General features: G+C 42.1%; 1 protein-coding gene across 3 annotated transcripts in view; it reads left to right on the top strand.

Moving 5' to 3' along the window:
• Positions 1–21,368, top strand: part of MYPN (myopalladin) — a 111,651-nt gene that overhangs the window by 58,621 nt on the left and 31,662 nt on the right. For all 3 annotated transcript variants that reach the window (XM_002820892.6, XM_024254243.3, XM_024254241.3), the window contains 6 exons: positions 1,141–1,282; positions 4,368–4,391; positions 8,334–8,450; positions 8,928–9,300; positions 16,690–17,271; positions 17,941–18,079. In XM_002820892.6, the coding sequence (XP_002820938.3) occupies positions 1,141–1,282; positions 4,368–4,391; positions 8,334–8,450; positions 8,928–9,300; positions 16,690–17,271; positions 17,941–18,079 (1,377 nt within the window). The remainder of the gene's footprint in view (positions 1–1,140; positions 1,283–4,367; positions 4,392–8,333; positions 8,451–8,927; positions 9,301–16,689; positions 17,272–17,940; positions 18,080–21,368) is intronic.

Raw genomic sequence — 21,368 nt, 5'->3', positions numbered from 1 at the left:
GACAGAACCAGTTACTTGGGCCATAGAACCCTTCCACATTATGAGCAGCCACATTCTTTTGTGGACTAATACATCACTCCTATGTTGAACACATCTAGTAGATACTCACTGCAGATTTAAAGATTATTATTATTTCTGGAAATCAAACACCACTTGGGCATTTAAGAACAGAGGTACTGAGGCCAGGTGCGGTAGCTCAAGCCTGTAATCCCAGCACTTTGGGAGGCCGAGGCAGGTGGATCACTTGAGCCCAGAAGTTTGACACCAGACTGGGCAACATGGCAAAACCCTGTCTCTACAAAAAAAAAAAAAAAAAAAAAAATTAGCCAGGCGTGGTGACCTGTGCCTTTAGTCCCAGCTATTCAGGAAGTTGAGGTGAGAGGATCGCTTGAGCCTGGGAGGTTGAAGCTGCAGTGAGCCGTGATCACAACACTGCACACCAGCCTGGGAAAGAGAGTGAGACCCTGTCTCAGAAAAAAGAAAAAAACAAAAACAAAAACAAAAGCAAACAAACAAAAAAACACCCCCGACCAAAAAAAAAAAAAAAAACCCAAATCAAAACAACAACAAAAAACCACCCCAAAGATACTATATTAAAAGTAGCTACATTACTCAAAATATCTTGCCTAATATTTAATAAATTTACTTAGCATTGGTAGAGACAGAAAGGAAAACAAGAGTGAGGGAAAAGCTTTATATGGGCTCAGATGATTCTGTCTTCAAACCTACTTTTGGGGTGTGAGGGCGATCTGGCTGCGACATCTGTCACCCCATTGATGGCCAGAATTAATTCAGCTGATCAGGCTGGCTATGCGGGTGTCCTCTTTCTCCCTCACTGTTCCATGTGCGTCCCTCCCGAAGCTGTGCGCTCAGTGGAAGAAGATGACCATCCCTGATAGAGGAGGACCGATCTTAGGTCAAGGGCGTAGGAGTAGCCGCGCTCCCCTGCTAGAACTTCCAAACAAGCTCTCAAAACTACTTTTGAATGCACATCCACAGAACTGAAGCTGCTAGAGATGTAGATGCTTTGGAGAAAAATCCAAATATGGAGATGGCATCTTTTTCTAAAATTCAACACCAGAACTAGATTACAAAAATGTGTACTTTTTGGTTCTAACTACATTCTTCTTATCATTATAGATGCTACAAAATTTGTCAGCTTCTGAGGGTCAGCTGGTTGTCTTTGAATGCAGAGTAAAAGGAGCTCCATCTCCTAAGGTTGAGTGGTATAGAGAAGGGACTTTAATAGAAGATTCTCCAGATTTTAGGATTTTACAGAAAAGTAAGTTAATGCTTTAAATTATTTTCGATATTTTGTTATTATGAACTTATTGTACACACTTATTTTTATAACTTTTAACAACTAATTAAAAATATAGTCAAAAAGAATAAAACACACCTGTAATCATACTCCTGTTAATATTTCAGTATATGTTCTCCAAGAATTTTTCCATGCATAGTTTTTAAAGAAAAGCATCATATTCTTTTTTGTAAATTGATTATTTACTCAACGTTTAATGAACACCTTTCCATGTCAATAAACACAGAGCCTCCTTACTTTTTTTTTTTTTAGATGGAATCTCACTCTGTCACCCAGGCTGGAGTGCAGTGGCACGATCTCAGCTCACTGCAACCTCCACCTCCTTGGTTCAAGCGATTCTCTTGCCTCAGCCTCCCCAGTAGCTCTGAATATCTACAGTTATTGCCTTGGAATAAATTTCTAGTACGAGAATTGCTGCTATAAATTTACCTTTTTTAAGGCTTTTAAAATATGTTGCCAAAATGCCACCCCAAAGGGTTGAACTAAATTTAGGATGATCACACAATTAATCAGCCAAAATGAGATCCTTTAGGGGAGTGAAAGAGGATGCTATTAATAATTATACAGGGATCCCAGGCATAAACTAGGTCTGTCCCAGTTGAACTGGGACACACGTAGCCCTAGCTATATCCTACTACAGCCAACAATACGTGGGAATGCCTTTCATCTCACACCTTCACCAACGATGAGTGTTAGCCATTTTATTAAAAATCTTCACTAATTTTATAGGCCAAAAGTGGGAACACTTGTTTTAATCTGCACTTCACTAATTAAATCTGGGATGAAACTTTTCTTTTTCATGTTTACTTAAGTCTTTGTATTTCTTTATTTCACATTGGGTTCTTGCTCTTTTTTATCGTAAGAATTATTTAGAAATTTACATGGTTAATTCTTCTTTTCTTATCGCACAATGCTTTCACCTTGTCATGCAGTGCTTTCTCCTTGACCCATTTCAGCCATAAACTACATTGCAACATACTTGCTTTTTAAAAATATGTTTTATTAACTATGTAGAACAATCTATTATAGAAAAACTCGGGAAAGAAATTTGCTAAAATGTTGGCAGTCTTTCTCTGGGCAGTGAGTCTAGGGTCAATTGTTTTACTTCCTTTTGCATTTCTGTATTTTTTTAGTTTTTCCATAATGAACATGTATAACATTTATTTTTTATTTTTTACATTGATTAATAAAAATTTTACAATTTACCATGTACAACATGATGTTTTGAAATATACATTGTGGAATGGCTAAATTGAGCTAATGAACATACGTATTACCTCACACACATCATTTTTTGTGGTGAGTTATTTGCTTTTTTCTTAATCTTTTTCTGCCTATCACAAAATAGTAGTCTGTAGATCAGTGTGACATATGAATCAGAGCTACTGTCAGGTTTTATTGGTAGTAGCAGCAACAATAATATATTCTGAATGCCATTTAAACTGAGAGATGCTGGGCACAGTGGCTCACACCTGTAATCCCAGGACTTTGGGAGGCCAGGCCAAGGCAGATGGATCACTTGAGGTCAGTAGTTTGAGACCAGCCTGGCCAACATGGTGAAACCCTGTTTCCACCAAAAAAAACCAAAAAACAAAAAAACTCAGCCGGGTGTGGTGGCATGCACCTGTAGTCCCAGCTACTCTGAAGGTTGAGGCAGGAGAATCACTTGAACCCAGGAGGCAGAGTTGCAGTGAGCTGAGATCACACCACTGCATTCCAGCCTGAGCAACAGAGTAAGACCTTATCTCAAAAAAAAAAAAAAAAAAAAAAAAAACTGAGAGAGAGAGAAAAAAAAAACTTCAATGGGTCTACCAGTGTAGAAGATTAAAACTAAGTTCAACAACTACTTTTTGAGTGTTGGCAATTCAATACCAATCAAACAACTGTATTCAGTACCACCGTGGGCACTTTCATGAAGCCCAAAGAACTTTAAGATAAGATAAGAACCTACTCTTGGCTGGGCATGGTGGCTCATGCCTTTTAATCCCATCACTTTGGGAGGCTGAGGTGGGCGGATCACATGAGGCCAGAAGTTTGAGACCAGCCTGGCCAACATGGTGAAACCCCGTCTCTACTAAAAATACAAAAATTAGCTGAGTGTGGTGACAGGTGCCTGTAGTCCCAGCTACGCAGGAGCCTGAGGCAGGAGAATCACTTGAACCCAGGAGGCGGAGGTTGCAGTGAGCCAAGATCTTGCCACTGTACTCCAGCCTGGGCAACAGAGCAAGACTTCATCTCAAAAAAAAAAAAAAAAAAAAAAAAAACTGCTCTTGAGAAAACTATGATCTATCTTGAGTCTTAATCTTAGAAACCTCAGAACAGGAGGTATAGTGTACATTTTATTAGGCTATCCGAGCCCAAAGCCAAGAACAATCTCTCAATCTTCACAAACCTTTTTCAGGTAAGGCTGAATGAGTGCCAATAAAAGCAAGAGTCATTTCTGAAATATAACTAACTCAAAAACCTCCTTGGCTAAGGTTTATGTACCCCAAGTGAAACCCAGATTTATTTCAAGAGGAAGCAATATCATTTAATTGTTGCTCTTGGGCAAGGTGTAGTGGGTCATGCCTGTAATCCCAGCACTTTGGGAGGCTAAGGCGGGCAGATCACCTGAGGTCAGGAGTTCAAGACCAGCCTGGCCAACATGATGAAACCCCATCTCTATTAAAAATACAAAAATTAGCCAGGCATGGTGGCACATGCCTATAATTCCAGCTACCTGGGAGGCTGAAGCAGGAGAATTGCTTGAACCCAGGAGGCAGAGGTTGCAGTGAGCCAAGATCGTGCCATTGCACTCCAGCCTGGGCAACAAGAGTGAAACTCAGTCTCAAAAAAAAAAAAAAAAAAAAGTTTTTGCTCTTTTGCTGCCTTTCTGTAATATCCATCCTGTCCCTGTTGAGATCATCTTACTTAATATTGTCACATAACCTTATTGTATCACTCCTGAGTGTGCAAGAGACTGTGAAATTCTGTAGGAAGCTTCTGATGAACATGTAGTTTCTCAGTAAATTAAATGCTCAGAATCTTTTACTTTCTTTTCTTCTAGAACCTCGATCCATGGCAGAGCCAGGTAAAGATGATTTCAACTTTAATGTACTAGTATATGAGTGATTTTATATATACAAGAATACATAATGAAGTTACACTGAGATGAATAAAAAGTGAAAAATAAAGTTTTAGGAAAAAAAGATCCAAATGGGCCGGGTTCAGTGGCTCATGCCTGTAATTCCAGCACTTTGGGAGGCCGAGGCGGGCGGATCACTTGAGATCAGAAGTTCAAGACCAGCCTGGCCAACATGACAAAATGAAACCCCATCTCTACTAAAAATGCAAAAATTAGCCAGGCATGGTGGCGCACGTCTGTAATCCCAGCTACCTCGGAGGCTGAGGCAGGAGAATCACTTGAGCCTGGGAGGTGGAGGTTGCAGTGAGCTGAGATCATGACACTTCAGTCCAGCCCGGGCGACAGAACAAGAATCTGTCTCAAAGAAAAAAAAAAACCATCCAAATGAACTATAGCTATTATTGTAGGAGGAAAGGAGGGGTGCATGTGCAAATCTGGAATATATATTTAATACCTCATATGAATGCAGCTGGTTCTTGGTTATTGAGAAGTGTTTCTTAGGAATATTTTTCCTCCATAAATGGCCGCCATTTGAGCCCTCTCAAAACTAGGCAAAGCAATTTTTATAATGCTAGGTCAATTTCATTTTCATAGCCTAGGTATCTCAAAACTTATGCATCATCAGATTTTGAAGCTTGCAGAGATTCAATAAAATATCTGTGATGTTATTAGATTTGGTTGGGAGGATACTACGATGACATACAAGTGACAGTAGGCGAAGTTAGAAAATACAAGTCACTCACAAAACAGGACATAAACATCTGAATGCCTTCTCTGTGACCACCCAGAAAAATCAGATTGTATTTGCAACCCTGTGAGAGAAAGCTGGTTTTTTATCTCATTATTATCATTCTCTCTTCAGGCCAGGCATGGTGGCTAACACCTGTAGTCCCAGCACTTTGGGAGGCTGAGGCGGGTGGATCACCTGAGGTTGGGAGTTCAAGACCAGCCTGGCCAACATACATACAACCCCATCTCTACTAAATTTACAAAAATTAGCCGGGCTAGGGTTTTTAAGGGTTTTGGAGTGGGTTGAAGAGCGGAGATCACTGGTTGATTGAAAAGTGCGGGGTGAAGTCATGGGACAGGGAGATGAAGAAGCTAGGTTCTCATGCTGATCTCGATCCTCTGTGGGGGTCTTCAAACTAGTTGCTGGAATTCATGGTCTGAAAAAAATGTCTTAAGAGATCCTTAAACAAAAGCCTTATGAGGCTGGGCACAGTGGCTCACACCTGTGATCCCAACACTTTGGTGGGAGGATTGCTTGAGCACACGAGTTAAAGACCAGCCTGGGCAATATAGTGAGACTCCCACCTCTACAAAAACTTAAAAATTAGCCAGCCATGGTGGTGCATGTCTGTGGTCCCAGCTACTCGGGAGGCTCAGGTGGGAGGATCACTCAAGCCTGGGAAGTGGAGGTTGCAGTGAGCCAAGATTATGCCTCTACGCTCCAGCCTGGGCAACAGAGCAAGACTTTGTCTCAAAAAAAATAGAAGCCTTATGATTCTAAGGTTAGAAATCTAGTCTATAGTGGCTGGGTGCAGTGGCTCATGCCTGTAATCCCAGCACTTTGGGAGGCCAAGGCAGGTGGATCATGAGGTCAGGAGATCAAGACCATCCTGGCTAACACGGTGAAATCCTGTCTCTACTAAAAAAAATACAAAAAATTAGCCGGGCGTGGTGGCGGGCGCCTGTAGTCCCAGCTACTCGGGAGGCTGAGGTGAGAGAATGGTATGAACCTGGGAGGCAGAGCTTGCAGTGAGCCGAGATCGCACCACTGCACTCCAGCCTGGGCAACAGAGCAAGACTCCATCTCAAAAATAAATAAATAAATAAAAAATTTTAAAAACCATGTCTATAGCAACAATGGGGATGCAAATCAATTCTTAAACAGTCTTATGATCCTAATGTCAGAAATCCTATCTATAGGAACAAGGGGATGCAAATGGTCAGGATCTAGTGCTATGTGACTTTTAGTGACAAAGGAAGTGGGTCAAAGTGCAGCCTGATTAATGCTTAACTATATTTCTGTCCAGAACCTAGCATGCAATTCTTGTCAACCCTGTGGGGATGGTTTCAATATTACACTGACTGGAACTGTGTGTCTCAACTACCACTTAACAAGAATAGAGTTAGCTTGACTGGCTTAGACCAGTCATGATTTACCACCTCAGGCTGAGAGGGGCCAACTTTCTTCGAAACATATGACCATTCCAAGTAGAGTAAACAAAGCCAGGGTTCTATCAACAAGGAGGTAGGAGGATGAAGAGTTACTGAGTAGGTACTTGCCTTGGTCCACTGTGTGCTGCTGTAACAGAATACCTGAAACTGGGTGATTTTTAATGAAGAACAGGGATTTGTTTCTTACAGTTCTGGAGGCTGGAAAGCCCAAGATCAAGGGGCCTGCATCTGGGTGAGGGCCTTCATGCTGTGCCATTCCATGGCAGAAGGCAGAAGGGCAAGAGGGCAAGTGCACAAGAGAAGGGAGGGAGAGAGGGGGCCACTCTTAGTTTCATGATGAACCCACTCCCACAATAACAACATTTATCCATTTATTAGGGCAGAGGCATCATGACCTAAACACCTCCCTTTAGGCTCCACATCCCAACACTGAAGAATTGGGAATTGTTTCCAGCACATGAGCATTGGGGGACACATTCAAACAGCAATACTCAATACTGCCTTCCATGCCCCCCTGGCCAGATTTCCTAGAAATGGACTAGTTATTTTAATTCAATTATCATGAAGCACTGAGATGCCTGCCAAGTTTCTCCTAATGCAACTATTTTTTAATAATTTTGTTTTTAATGTCAGTTCAACGGAGTGACAACTGGAGGTTTATGCTACTGTCTTATACCTCCTCTTTATTAGCTGTCAAGGAATATCTAACTTTAATAATTTTGGACTGTAATCATGTGGTTCTACCTGGGAATCACCTCTGTAGTTATTCACAGAGGATCATCGTTCACAGTGTATCAGAGCAATCCATAAGAATTACCATAGTAATACAAAAGTAGAAATGCATTTCACTCTTCTTTCACACAGAATTTCAAGTTACTCTATCAGCTCATTACTACTAGTAAAGCAAAATATTTACCTGCTGTCCAATTTTAAATTGTGGTCCTGGTTTAAAATAATCTCAATGCAAAAGTTCCCCAGGGAAATAGTGAGAGATCTAGGCTTAGAAAATGTTTTATTAGTCCTTTAATTTCACAGAAACTTCCTTTTCCTTTGACTCCTAATTTGTTTTTGTGATTTTTAAAAAGTTTATTGTTATTCATTTCTATTTTTGCCATCTGTACTGATGACATAAAAATAGAAGATTATCTGAGAATCCATATTTTTTACAAAATCCCCTTGTCAGGACGGGCATGGGGGCTCACGCCTGTAATCCCAGGACTTTGGGAGGCTAAGGTGGGCAGATCACCTGAGGTCAGGAGTTCGAGACCAGCCTGCCAACATGGCAAAACCCCGTCTCTACTAAAAATACAAAAATTAGCCAGGCTTGGTGGCACACGCCTGTAGTCCCAGCTACTTGGGAGGCTGAGGCAGGAGAATCGCTTGAACCTGGGAGGCGGAGGTTGCAGTGAGCCAAGATCTTGCCACTGCACTCCAGCCTTGGCAACAGAGAGAGACTCCATCTAGAAAAAAAAAATCCCCTTGTCAGTACTTGGCCTGTCTGCATGGAGTTATTGTTTCTACATTCTTTGATTCATTTTGCCTACTAATCGGTCAATTCAATCAAATAATTGTTTTGACCAATTGTTTTCAAATAATTAATATAGCCAGCTTCTTATATTGACTTTGTAGAATCATCTGATATCAGTAAATTCTATAATTCTGTTCTCATAATTAAGTCAGTAACCATTCTGTTTCACTGGCATATAGAGGAGATTTGCACCTTGGTCATTGCCGAAGTGTTTGCAGAAGATTCTGGGTGCTTCACATGTACTGCAAGCAACAAATACGGCACAGTATCAAGCATTGCACAGCTGCACGTGAGAGGTAAGGGCCCTTTAATGCCAGAACAGTTTAGTCTATGACTTTGAGTGTGAATATGCAGATTTTGTGTTACCATTCCTTACTGTTTTTCATACAAAGCTGGCTTGGCTCTCCTAAAAAGATTTGAATTATTGAGGAAAGTGTTCTTGAACAGTGTCCAATTTTCAATTTCTTGTTGCACTTACAGCCACCACCCCAGTTAACCTGCTGTCGTCATTATATTTCCTAAGAGAACATCTCCTCAATAAATTTCTAAATTTCTTTCCAAAAGGGTACTTAGATTTTAAATTTAGTTTTTTATTTTTAATTTAATTTTTTCCTGTATCCTTACCATTCTTTAACGCCCCGATGATGATCTGTTTTTGACAAGCATTTTCCCATTCATACATTCATCTGGTGTGAACATTTTCCCATTTGTGCACATGACCCAATTCAGGCTTACAGTGGCTGACAGCTCAGGTCCTGTGATTGTCCTTTCAGGAAATGAGGACCTCAGCAACAACGGGTCTCTTCACTCAGCCAACTCCACCACCAACCTGGCAGCTATTGAGCCACAGCCCTCCCCACCCCACTCAGAGCCTCCGTCTGTGGAACAACCCCCCAAACCCAAACTCGAGGGGGTTCTGGTGAACCACAATGAGCCCCGGTCCAGCTCCAGGATTGGGCTTCGTGTGCACTTCAACCTGCCTGAAGATGACAAAGGAAGTGAAGCAGCCTCCGAGGCTGGTGTGGTGACCGCCAGACAGACCAGGCCCAATTCTTTCCAGGAGAGATTCAACGGACAGGCAACAAAAACCCCAGAGCCTTCTTCCCCCGTGAAAGAGCCCCCTCCAGTTCTGGCCAAACCCAAACTGTAAGTAAAAAGTAGGATGAATAACCAGGAGCTTCTGTGATCTTTTCTTGAATCTGATCTCCTTAAAAATAATGGAACTCAGCTAGGCACAGTTGCTCACACCTGTAATCCCAGCACTTTGGGAGGCCAAGGCAGGAGGATCGCTTGAGGCCAGGAATTCGAGACCAGCCTGGGAAAAATAGTGAGAACCCTGTCTCTAAAAGAAAAATTTTAAAGTAAAAAAATTAGCAGGCATGGTGGTGCACACCTATAGTCGTAGCTACGAGGGAGACAGAGGCAGTAGGATCACTTGAGCCTAGGAGTTTCAGCCTACAGTGAGCTGTGATCGTGCCACTGTACCCCAGCCTGGGTGACAGAGCAAGACTTGTCCAGGAAAAAAAAAAAAAGATGGAACCAAAAAGCAGAATTCCCAAATGAGAAAATACACGTTAAATGTTTTGCCAAATGTACATCCTTACATCAATAGAAGCATACTATCACTATTATCCTTAATTAATAATCTACCTCCAAGCAATGTTGCACTTAAACTAATTCAGAAACATTTGTCTGACGTTCTGACATTAGAGGCCCCAGGTAAAGCACTTCTGTGCTTCTCTTATAAAGACTTTTTTTGTGTCTAATCATCTTTACAGTCTGTAATTTCATCCTTATATTTCCCATTTCTGCTTCAATTTAAGCTTCTGTAGTCATTATGGAAAAGCTATTTAGTATTTTTTAGATAGTTCCTAGCTGCTGCTGGATAAATATAATAGGATGAATAAGTGGTCATGATTTTCTGACTCAACTCAGGAGCCTACTGTGGTTGTTGCCCTGACTCTCTAGAAAGCCATGTTGCAATGTTTAAAATGTCCATCCATAACAAAGCAAATACAGGGCATGATATTGCTATTATTTCCTGTTTCATCCACACATCAAAATGATAAAAAATTGTTTCTAATTACAAAAACCTTTAAATATCAACATCAAAATCTACAGTCCCAGTGCACCCACTGTGTGTTGCTCATCACCATGAGATGTTCACTAGAAGCCATTCATGTTTAGTTTTATATTCTTCTCACCACTATATAAGGCAAAATTCTGGACATAAGATTCAATGTTGTGAAACATGCCTCTAAGCAAGTCACATCCAGAAATGTCAGTCCCTTCCAAGTCCTGTCAGTCACAGGAAACAGGAATCCACTTAAAGTAAAAAGAGAGGAAGAGGTTATTGCAGGGATATAGGCAGAAATGGGTAAACCAAACACAACCAAACCCTGCAGGAGAAGAACTAGAGAGGCGGGAGCTGGGCCTCTTCACCTGTCACTCAGGATCACAGGTCAGTCCAGCCTCTGTCTGATGGAGCTTGCGTGGCTGGTTCCCCCTCTGTCCACGTGAGCATCTCCTTGTTTCCTCTCTACTTATCTGATCCATTCTTCCCTCTTTGAAGACCCATCAGCTCATACGTGGCCCATCATGGCCATGTCCCCATTCCACGTCATGATCTGTGTCAAGTACCACTGTTAACTAAATCAGTCTCAGCCCCTCAACTCCCAATTCTAATTGGTCCAGGCTGGTCAGGTGACCTCCTACTCCCTCCCCCAGTACACTCAACTGTTAGAGGATTTATGTTTGGAAGAAACTGTGGATGGGAGAAGTTCTCAGAGAAGGGAGTTACAGGGAACAGGTAACCCCAAACAACCTCCTGGGGAATTGCCTCCTTTGTAGGACTGTCTCTTCCCCAGTAACAGTTTTAGGGGCCGTTACATATGATGATGGAAAAAAAATTCTGCCAAAATATTTAAAGAGGTTTATTCTAAGTCAATATGAGTGACTGCGGCCCAGGGAAACACAGTCTCCAGAGGTCCTGAGAAAGTGCACCCAAGGCATTCAGGTTGCAGTTTGGTTTTATGCATTTCAGGAAGACAAGAATTGCAGGTAAAATCATAAATCAATACAAGAAGACAAACATTGGTTTGGCCCAAAAAGGCAGAACATCTCAAAGCAGGGACTTACCAGTCATAGGTGGGGCCGCGGACTCTATGGCTGGCAATTGAAAGAGTTAAGTTTTGTCTGAAAACTTGGAGTCAGTAGAAAGGAATGTTCAAGTTAAAATAACGGAATTCACTGTCATGTGATGCCATGCCAGAGTCGGGATGAAAAGAAAACCACCATACACGGGGTCAAAAAGGCCGGTTTCAAATTAGCCAGGTGTGGTGGCGCGTGCCTTTAATCCCAGCTACTCAGGAGGCTGAGGTGGGAGAACTGCTTGAACCCCGGAGGCAGAGGTTGCAGTGAACCAAGATCGCACCACTGCACTCCAGCCTGGGCGACAGAACGAGATTCTTTCTAAAAAAAAAAAAAAAAAAAAAAAAAGACCTGTTTCATGAGATTTTATGGCTTGTAGAAGTGACTTTCCAGCCAGGCATGGTGGCTCACGCCTGTAATCCCAGCACTTTGGGAGGCCAAGGCGGGCGGATCATGAGTTCAGGAGATCGAGACCATCCTGGTTAACACCGTGAAACCCCGTCTCTACTAAAAAAATACAAAAAAAAAAAAAAAAATTAGCCAGGCATTGTGGTGGGCACCTGTAGTCCCAGCTACTTGGGAGGCTGAGGCAGGAGAATGGTGTGAACCCAGGAGGCGGAGCTTGCAGTGAGCCGAGATCGCGTCACTGCACTCCAGCCTGGGCAACAGAGCGAGACTCCGTCTCAAATAAAAAAAAAAAAGAAGAAGTGACTTCTCTCTCTAGGCCCCTTAGAATAGGATTTGAGCATGGAAAAAGGTAAGAGTTCAGTCCTCAGGTATGTCAGTTAGGATTAAGTTGAGCTTCAAGTTGCAGACAACCCAAACTAACAGGGTGTAAATACTTGAGGGTTTATTTTCTCTCACATAAAGAAAGTAGACAGGGAGTCTGGGGCTGTGACGTTGGTTCCATGGTCATTAAGAATCTAGTCTCCTTCTGTCTTTCTGCTCTGCCATCCCAAACACTGGCTTCTTCTCTAGGTGCCCTCATGGTCCAAGACGGCTGATGGTGGTCAAGTCACCACATCTACAGTTCAGGCAGTCAGAAGGACCAATGGGCAGAAGTCACATTCTTTTTTTTTTTTTTTCTCTGAGATGGAGTCTTGCTCTGTCGCCCAGGCTGGAGTGCAGTGGCGTGATCTCGGCTCACTGCAACCTCTGCCTCCCGGGTTCAAGCAATTCTCCTGCCTCAGCCTCCCGAGTACCTGCGATTACAGGTGTGCACCACCACGCCTGGATAATTTTTGTATTTTTAGCAAAGAAGGAGTTTCACCATGTTGGCAAGGCTGGTCTCGAACGCCTGACCCTGTGATCTACCCACCTTGGCCTCCCAAAGTGCTGGGATTACAGGTGTGAGCCACCCACTGCACCCAGACAAAAGTCATACTCTTGATGTTAGAATCCCTTCTAAGGAGACTTCTTAGAGGTTTCAACCAAAATCTGCTTCTGCCTCTTTGGCCAGAATTTAGGCAGATGGGACACTAGTTGCAAAGGAGGCTGGAAGTACAGTCTTTAGCTGCACATATTGCCACCATGAACAAAATTGGGTTCTTTTACAAGGGGGGAATTAAGTAGACAGCAGTGTCTGCCACATGAGACTTCCAATTAATATAAGACGCCTTTCTACTAAATCATGTAGTGACGCCCTCTAAAAACATAGTTCTCAGCACTATATAATTCTTTAATATTCTTTGCTTTCCTTTTCTCTTGTGTATATGTATATGTTTACATTAGTATAGATATGAATATATATATTCACATCACATACACATACACCACACCCTTTGTAAATCTACATGCCTACAACATTTTCTTACTAGTTTTAACCTCATTAGTTTAACCTCACAACTTCGCATTAAAATATATTGACTCAGTCTTCTCAAGGATACAATTTTCTGCTTGTTCCTTCAATTTGCTATTCATATGGAAAATAGAGATAATGTAGATCTTAAAATTGCAACAGAAAGGGAAGCTGTCATTTTTAAACCTTGTATCATCAAAGCCTGACTTTGAAATTTCAGACTGAATATTAAGCTGCCTAGAGCAGTGATTGCTCGTCCTGGCTACATTCTAGAATAAAATGTGGAGCTTTTAAAAAATATTTATGCCCTCCATCTCAATTGAATCAGAATCTCTCCACAGATTATTTTAATGTGCAGCCAGTTTGGAAATCACGTCTAGAGTTAGAGAAATAACCCCGGCCGGGCATGGTGGCTCACGCCTGTAATCCCAGCGCTTTAGGAGGCCAAGGCAGGTGGATCACTTGAGGTCAGGAGTTCTAGACTACCCTGGCCAATATGGTGAAACCCCGTCTCTACTAAAAATACAAAAATTAGCCAGACATGGTGGTGCATGCCTGTCATCCCAGCTACTCAGGAGGCTGAGGCAGAAGAATCGTTTGAATCTAGGAGGCGGAGGTTGCAGTGAGCTGAGATCATGCCACTGCACTCCAGCCTGGGTGACAGAGCAAGACTCTGTCAAAAGAAAAAAAAAAAGAAAGAAAGAAAAAAGAAAAAAAAAGAAATAACCCTGACAGTTGCTACTCTTCCCCACTCCCTACCACCCACCTGGTATACCCAGGAAAACACAATAATTAACATTTAAAAGTGAGATAATGTCAGACAAAAGTCAGAATATACTAGAAAAGCCTATGCTTTGGGGCCAAATGTTTCTTTAGGGCAGTGGTTCTCAGTCCTGGTGACTGTGAGAATCACCTGGGGCCTTGTGGTAGGCAGACCTGCCGCATCAGCATCACCTGGAAGCTTGGTTGGAATGCAGACTCCCAGGCCCCACCTCACACCTGCCGAATCAGAAACTCTGGGGATGGGGGCCAGAAACCTGTGTTTTAACAGGCCCTCCAGAGGATTCTGAGGCCCAGTAAAGTTTGAGAATGACTGACCTGCATTTGAAAAGATGATAATAACTCTGTCTGAATTCCATCCCAGGTAAATTAACTCTGAGCAGGTGCCTAAAGCAGCAAGGTTCATTTGTCTTTTACAGTCTCCAGGTGATTCAAATGTGCAACCAGCACAGTGACTACTGCTAAAACCATAGCAGATTTACTCAGAACTAGTTTTCCAAGTCAGTGATGCACTGGCAAATGTTTAATGACTGACAGGGGTGAGAAAGCCCTGATTTTTAGCATTTGCACCAATTTCAAGCTACTAAGAGAAAGTCATTGAATGGGTAGTTGAGATGTGCACTATCTGTTCTTCAAAGCCAGTGAACTGGCTCCAGCACACACTGCCAGAAATTGTCGTTGCCAAAACTGCTTTCAAAAGTACTTGATACAGTATCTCAAGTTTGTTGTTTGGCATTTTATCCTAAGAATTCAAAATCCTTAATAATTTCTTTTGTATTCCTTATAATGCAGAGTCTCTGTGTCCCAAAAGCAACACATATTTCCAAAGAACATAAAACTGGCCAGGCGCATGCCTGTAATTCTAGCACTTTTGGAGGCCAAGGCGGGCAAATTGCTTGAGCTCAGGAGTTTGAGACCAGCCTGGGCAACATGACGAGACCCCTAACTCTACAAAAAATACAAAAAATTGCTGAGCGTGGAGGCACGCACCTGTGGTCCCAGCTACTTGGGAGGCTAAAGCAGGAGGATCACTTGAACTCAGGAGGTCGGGGCTACAGTGAGCCATGATTGTGCCACTGTACTCCAGCCTAGGTGACAGAGTAAGACTCTGCCTAAAATAATTAAATAAATAAAAATAGAATAAAGAACATATAATTAGTGGTCCTGAAGCACTGTGAACTCACCTATGGGTCTTCCCGTGGTTACTCATTCAACAGTAGATTCTCCTAAACATCAAAGTTTGGCAGCCTTAATGACTTTATGCATATATGATTTTAAGACATTTTTGTTGCACTTTCTTTGTTAAAAAATAACTCTTTTGTGAAGAGAAATTCAATACACTATTGAATTCAATGGACCATTAAGGCAAATCATGTGATGCCTCTGTGACTCAGGTTCTATAAATGGAGAAACTGCTTCCAGTTTGATCTTTCTCTTTTTTAGGAACAATAAAAGTCTAAGGCAAGGTTTATAATCAGGGTGAGCATATAATCATCATTCAAATTAGGACATTTCTGAGAGTGAAAGTGAGTTCTATTAATAATGATGTCAGGGCCGGGCATGGTGGCTCGCGCCTGTAATCCCACCAGTTTGGGAGGCCAAGACGGGCAGATCATTTGAGGTCAGGGGTTCAAGACCAGCCTGGCCAAAATGGTGAAACACTGTCTCTACTAAAAATACAAAAATTAGCCAGGCATGGTGGCAGACACCTGTGGTCCCAGCTACTTGGGAGGCTGAAGCACAAGAATCACTTGAACCCAGGAGGCAGAGGTTGCAGTGAGCCAAGATCGCACTACTGTGCTCCAGCCTGGGCAACAGAGTGAGACTCTCTCAAAAAAAACAAAAACAAAAACAAAAATAATGATGCCAGGAAAAGATGTTAAACCAGGACCTTCCTGAATGTATTGGGACATATGGTCACCTTATCTATAAAGGTTTGTTATCGCGAGAGAATGAGAAACCCCTCTGAGACACATCCGGCTTCTTTGTTAAGGTTGGCTCTGAAACAAGGCAGAGTGGAGAATACAGCATGTTCTTATGGAGAATTCAGCCCTTTTCAGTAACTCACACTGGCGTGTAGCTCAGTGCCTTCTGTTCTGAAGCTGGGATACTTTCCACTGATCATCAGAACTTTGAGAACTGCCTACAAGAGAAACATTGTCTCTATTCCTCTTTTCCAATTTATAAACTCTTTGTTGCACAACTCCAAGGTCGCAATACAAAAAATACAGTGTGAATGACGCCCTTGGAAAGAAGGAAAGACAAACTCACCAATTATTGATCAGCTGATTTCTTGCCACTCTGGTTGTGTGTTCTTTATCAGCATCAAGTTATTGTATTTATTTACTTATTTATTTATTTATTTATTTATTTATTGAGATGAGTCTCACTCTGTCACTGAGGCTGGAGTGAGGTGGCATGATCAGGACTCACTGCAATCTCCACCTCCAGGCTCAAGCCTGGGATCTCGAGTGATCTTCCTGGGATCACTGAAGCAATCCTCCTACCTCGGCCTCCTGAGTAGCTGGGGCTACAGGCGTGCACCACCATGCCTGGCTAATATATATATATAATTTTTTTTTTTTTTTTTTTTTTTTTTTTTGGTAGAGACAGGGTTTCACCATGTTGCCCAGGCTGGTCTCAAACTCCTGGACTCAAGTGATCCACCTGTCTCCACCTCCCAAAGTGCTGGGATTACAGGCATGAGCCACCATGACCCGCCTAACAGTCTGTCTGTACATTGTTTGAAAGGTGAGGCCAATAATAACACATTTCCTTCTCTCTCTCCACCCTTGTTTTGTGTACAGTGATTCCACTCAGCTACAACAGCTTCATAACCAAGTCTTACTGGAACAACACCAGTTGCAAAACCCATCTCCTAAGGAGTTTCCTTTCAACATGAGTGTTTTGAATTCCACTGCTCCCCCAGCGGTGACAACATCCAGTAAGCAGGTGAAGGCTCCTTCATCACAGACGTTCAGCTTGGCCCGGCCGAAGCATTTCTTCCCCTCCACGAACACCACTGCAGCAACCATGGCCCCTTCCAGCTCTCCAGTGTTCACTTTGAGCAGCACTCCTCAAACTATCCAGAGGACAGTGAGCAAAGAAAGCCTCTTAGTGTCTCACCCCTCTGTGCAAACCAAATCTCCAGGAGGGTTTTCCATCCAAAATGAGCCACTCCCACCAGGCCCAACAGAGCCAACACCGCCACCATTCACATTTTCCATCCCCAGCGGAAACCAGTTTCAGCCCCGCTGTGTGTCCCCAACTCCTGTCTCTCCTACCAGCCGGATTCAGAACCCAGTGGCTTTCCTCAGCTCTGTTCTGCCTTCTCTCCCTGCCATCCCACCCACAAATGCCATGGGGCTGCCTAGAAGTGCACCATCCATGTAAGTGTCATTGAGGTTTCTTGATGTAAGATGCTAGTTAAGAGGTGATGTGTGCGTTGAATAGCTTGATCTGGAACAGGGCTCTCATTTTGTGGATTCCTAGATAATCTTATTCTCTTAGACACAGAATGGATGTGGAACACTTCAGGACAAAGGGGATGATTACTTTGAATGATTATTAATAATTAAAATATCAGGCTAGGTGTGGTAACTCATGCCTGTAATCCCAGCACTTTGGGAGGCCGAGGAAGGCGGATCACTCGAGGTCTGGTGTTTGACAGCAGCCTGGGCAACATGGTGAAACCCCCATCTCTAGGAGAAACACAAAAAATTAGCTGGGTGTGTTGGTGCATGCCTGTAATCCCAACTACTCAGGAGGCTGAGGCAGGAGAATCATTGAACCCAAGAGGCGGAGGTTGCAGTGAGCCGAGGTCACACCACTGCACTCCAGCCTGGGTGACAGAGTGAGACTCTGTCTCAAAAAAAATTTTTTTTAATTAAAGTATCAAAAAGACCTTTACAAATACCGATTCTCTGCGCAGGGCTTAATTCCCTAAATGCCTAATGACCACTGGTTTCTCGTTGTCATTTCAACCACTCTGATTTCTAGGCCTTTTTACCCTGGCCAGTGCTTTTCATGGGTGTGTCGGGTGTGGATTTATCTTACAGGCCATCCCAGGGATTAGTGAAGAAAAATACAAAGTCTCCTCAACCAGTGAATGATGATAACATTCGTGAAACTAAGAACGCGGTGATTCGAGACTTGGGGAAAAAAATAACTTTCAGTGATGTCAGACCAAACCAGCAGGTAAGATTGTTGGATTCAGAAGATTTATTGAAATTTTATTGTAAGGAATATAATTTTGCTTGATTCAGTCCTCGGATACTCAGGTAACCTCAGTGAAGCTGATGTTGCCGCTCAGATGGTAGAGCACAGACTAACCAAAGGTCATGTGAGAAACCTGCCTGTGTGGATCTGCAGTTCTTAATTCTCCCAGTAGTTAACTCAGTTTACTTGTTTACATGTATTTACCCAGAATAGGATATATTAAACAAGAGAGTAGATAACTTTTGTGCATCCCAGCAATCCTCCCCTCAGTTTACAATCTAAAATTTTTTGAGACAGGTCTCCCTCTGTTATCCAGGCTGGGGTGCAGTGGTACGATCATGGCTCACTGCAACCTCGACCTCCTGGGCTCAAGCGCTTCTCTTGCCTTAGCCTCCCAAGCAGCTGAGACTACAGGCCCGGCTAATTTTTTAATTTTTTGTAGAGACAGGGGTCTTGCCATGTTGCCCAGCCTTGTCTCAAACTCCTGGGCTCAAGCAATCCTCCTGCCTCGGCCTTCCAAAGTGCCGGGATTACAGGCGTAAGACACCACACCCAGCCTATGACCTAGACTTTAAGGAACTCTGGGGTTCTAAGCTGTCTAATCTTCAATCTAATGTGCTTAAAAGTTTGATTACCAGTACCTGTCAATCTTTATATTAGGTGTGATCATGTGAAATAGCCATTAGGCAACATCCTGTGGTTCAACCTGTACAACTCTGCTTTCTAGTAAATGCTTGCACCAAAGGAAAAAGAGGAAAGCCACCTGCGAGCATCATTCAAACAAAAGAAAGATAGACTGAACATTTTCTTATTTGAGGCATTTATTTTTGCTTTTGAGAATCCAATGGTTATTTTTAATGCAGATTTTGATTTTAATAATCTAACTCTTGGTTTATTTCCCAAGATGAGAACTGATAAAAATACAACAAAATTTCAATCAATACAGTATGCCAAATATTGTGGAATTTGTGGACTCCTAGAAACAAAGCTCTCAATTTCCCAGACCACATGCTGTTTTCCTTAGTGTTTCTGTCTCTTATTTCCAGTGGAGCCATGGATATATAGTAATTTGCAATTGTGTTATATATTGAGCAACTTATACTGAGTGGATTCTTTTGAAAATGTGCTGCTTAAAACCTTTTAAAAATTCACTTAAAATTATTAAGGAGAATATTTAAACTTGTCATAACTGAGTATACTTTTCATGGATTATTTCACCAAATTTCATCTATTTCTGGGAGGCAAATGCCAACCCTACTATTCTTCTCTTCCATCTTCTAGACAGAGAAACTAAGGCACAGGCTCAGTAGTGGAACTAGAACTAGATCTATGGTTTCCAGGATACTCTCACATTTTCCCTGAAATGCTGCAGCGTTTTCAGTTTTATGAGAACAGTTACCTTCAAGCCCTATAAATGTTGCTCTGTCTAATGCAGATTTGTTTTCCTATAATACTGTCACCACACTTGTGGTTGTTAATCCTTCTAAGTGTCATTGTAATTATGGCTGTATTCAGCCTATGTCTTTTACAACTCGGAGAGAGAGCAATTAGAGACTTGTAAAAACAATGCTAGCTCAGCACATACGCTGTTTGATTTTACTTTTATAGTTACTCTGTAGGTAGATCCAGGATACCCCATTGCCCAACTCAGGGGAAAGAAGGGTTTTTCTCTTAGTTACCTGACATGTGTGTACATGTAAATGTGAAATTCCACAAGTTGAGTGCCATCAACCCAGTAGAAATCTCTCTTAAACCTCCATCATGAATTAACTTCTGGACTAATCGCAGGAACTAGGAAAGTCTCTAAAAGCATCTCAACACTCTCATCTGAATATTTGTGACATGTGTCATTCTCCTGAGAATTATTACTCTGAGAATTATTACAGTTGGTTAATTACAGAATTTATCTTAGACTACATTCCATGCCATGGATAATGAAATCCAAGCTGCATAAATGAAATTCGGGAAACTGGGAGCTGTCTGAGATGGAATGCTTGCATTTGGATGGCAGATGTTGACTCTGAGAAAGTTTTGGGAAATAAAATGATGATCGTATTATAATATTGTTTTATCCATTGCTGCCTTGGGAAATGATAGTAAAAACATCATGAAGAACTGTCTAAAATATACTGTGACCCACGCTGGTGAAGTTAAGAAGAAAGTCAGCTTAGGAAAGTGTAAAAACACTAGACAAGCAGAGAAAAATTAGGAAGAGACACCTGTGTATTGATAGTCATCTAGGCCTGCAGTCCGGGGTCACAGGAATGAAAATAATCTGTGTTCTCATTCCCATATTAGCCTACACACGTGGGAAGGGGGTGCAAATGATTCCTTTGGAAGAGTATGCATTTGTTTTGCTTTGAAAACTTTTAGGTCCAGAAAGCTGGGTTCTCTTGCCCTATTTTAGTTCTAAGTAAATAAAGAATACACTGTCCTAGAACATTTGCATGATCTAGCATTAACACATTGTTCTGAGCGTGAAAATAAATCAGAAGTCCTTGAACAATGAATATTACTGACTATAAACAATTTTCTCCCCAGAACTCAAATTTATAAATTATGTTTTAAAATGTGTTTTCTTTGATGTATCTACCACTTTGTGTTTCTCTGTTGTGATAGTTCGGTCTTTGCCTTAAACTCATGTTATGTATTTACAATTAGCAAGTAACATTTGTAGATTCTTAGAACCTTTTGAAATGAGAAGGTGCCATCCTTTCAGAGGCTCCTATTTATTAAAATTTTTAGCTTTCCAAACTTAAAACAAAGTGTCTTTGAGTTGGGGATAAGCCAAGAGAAAGGTTTCCTTATTTCTAGATTTTAGGCTGCATCATTTCCTATTTTGAAGAGTACCATCATCACCAGTGGATCCTGACTGGACATCAATAAAACCTAAATGGTTTAGGTTAGAATGGTGAATCTAAAAAGTCAAACGAATCCAGGATCACGGCCGGGTGTGGTGGCTCAGGCCTGTAATCCTAGCACTTTGGGAGGCCGAGACAGGCGGATCACTTGAGGTCAGGAATTCAAGACCAGCCTGGCCAACAGTGAAACTCCGTCTCTACTAAACATACAAAAATTAGATGGGTTTGGCAGTGGGTGCCTGTAGTTCCAACTACTCGGGAGGCTGAAGCAGGAGAATCACTTGAACCCAGGAGGTGGAGGTTGCAGTGAGCCGAGATCATGCCACTGAGCTCCAGTCTGGATGACAGAGCGAGACTCTGCCTCAAAAAAAAAAAAAAGGAATCCAGGATCACAAAGCATAATGGAG

This window comes from Pongo abelii, chromosome 8, assembly GCF_028885655.2.
Source record: "Pongo abelii isolate AG06213 chromosome 8, NHGRI_mPonAbe1-v2.0_pri, whole genome shotgun sequence".
NCBI lineage: Eukaryota > Metazoa > Chordata > Mammalia > Primates > Hominidae > Pongo > Pongo abelii.
Note: the sequence above shows the minus strand (reverse complement) of the source record. Positions and strands in the feature narration are given on the sequence as shown.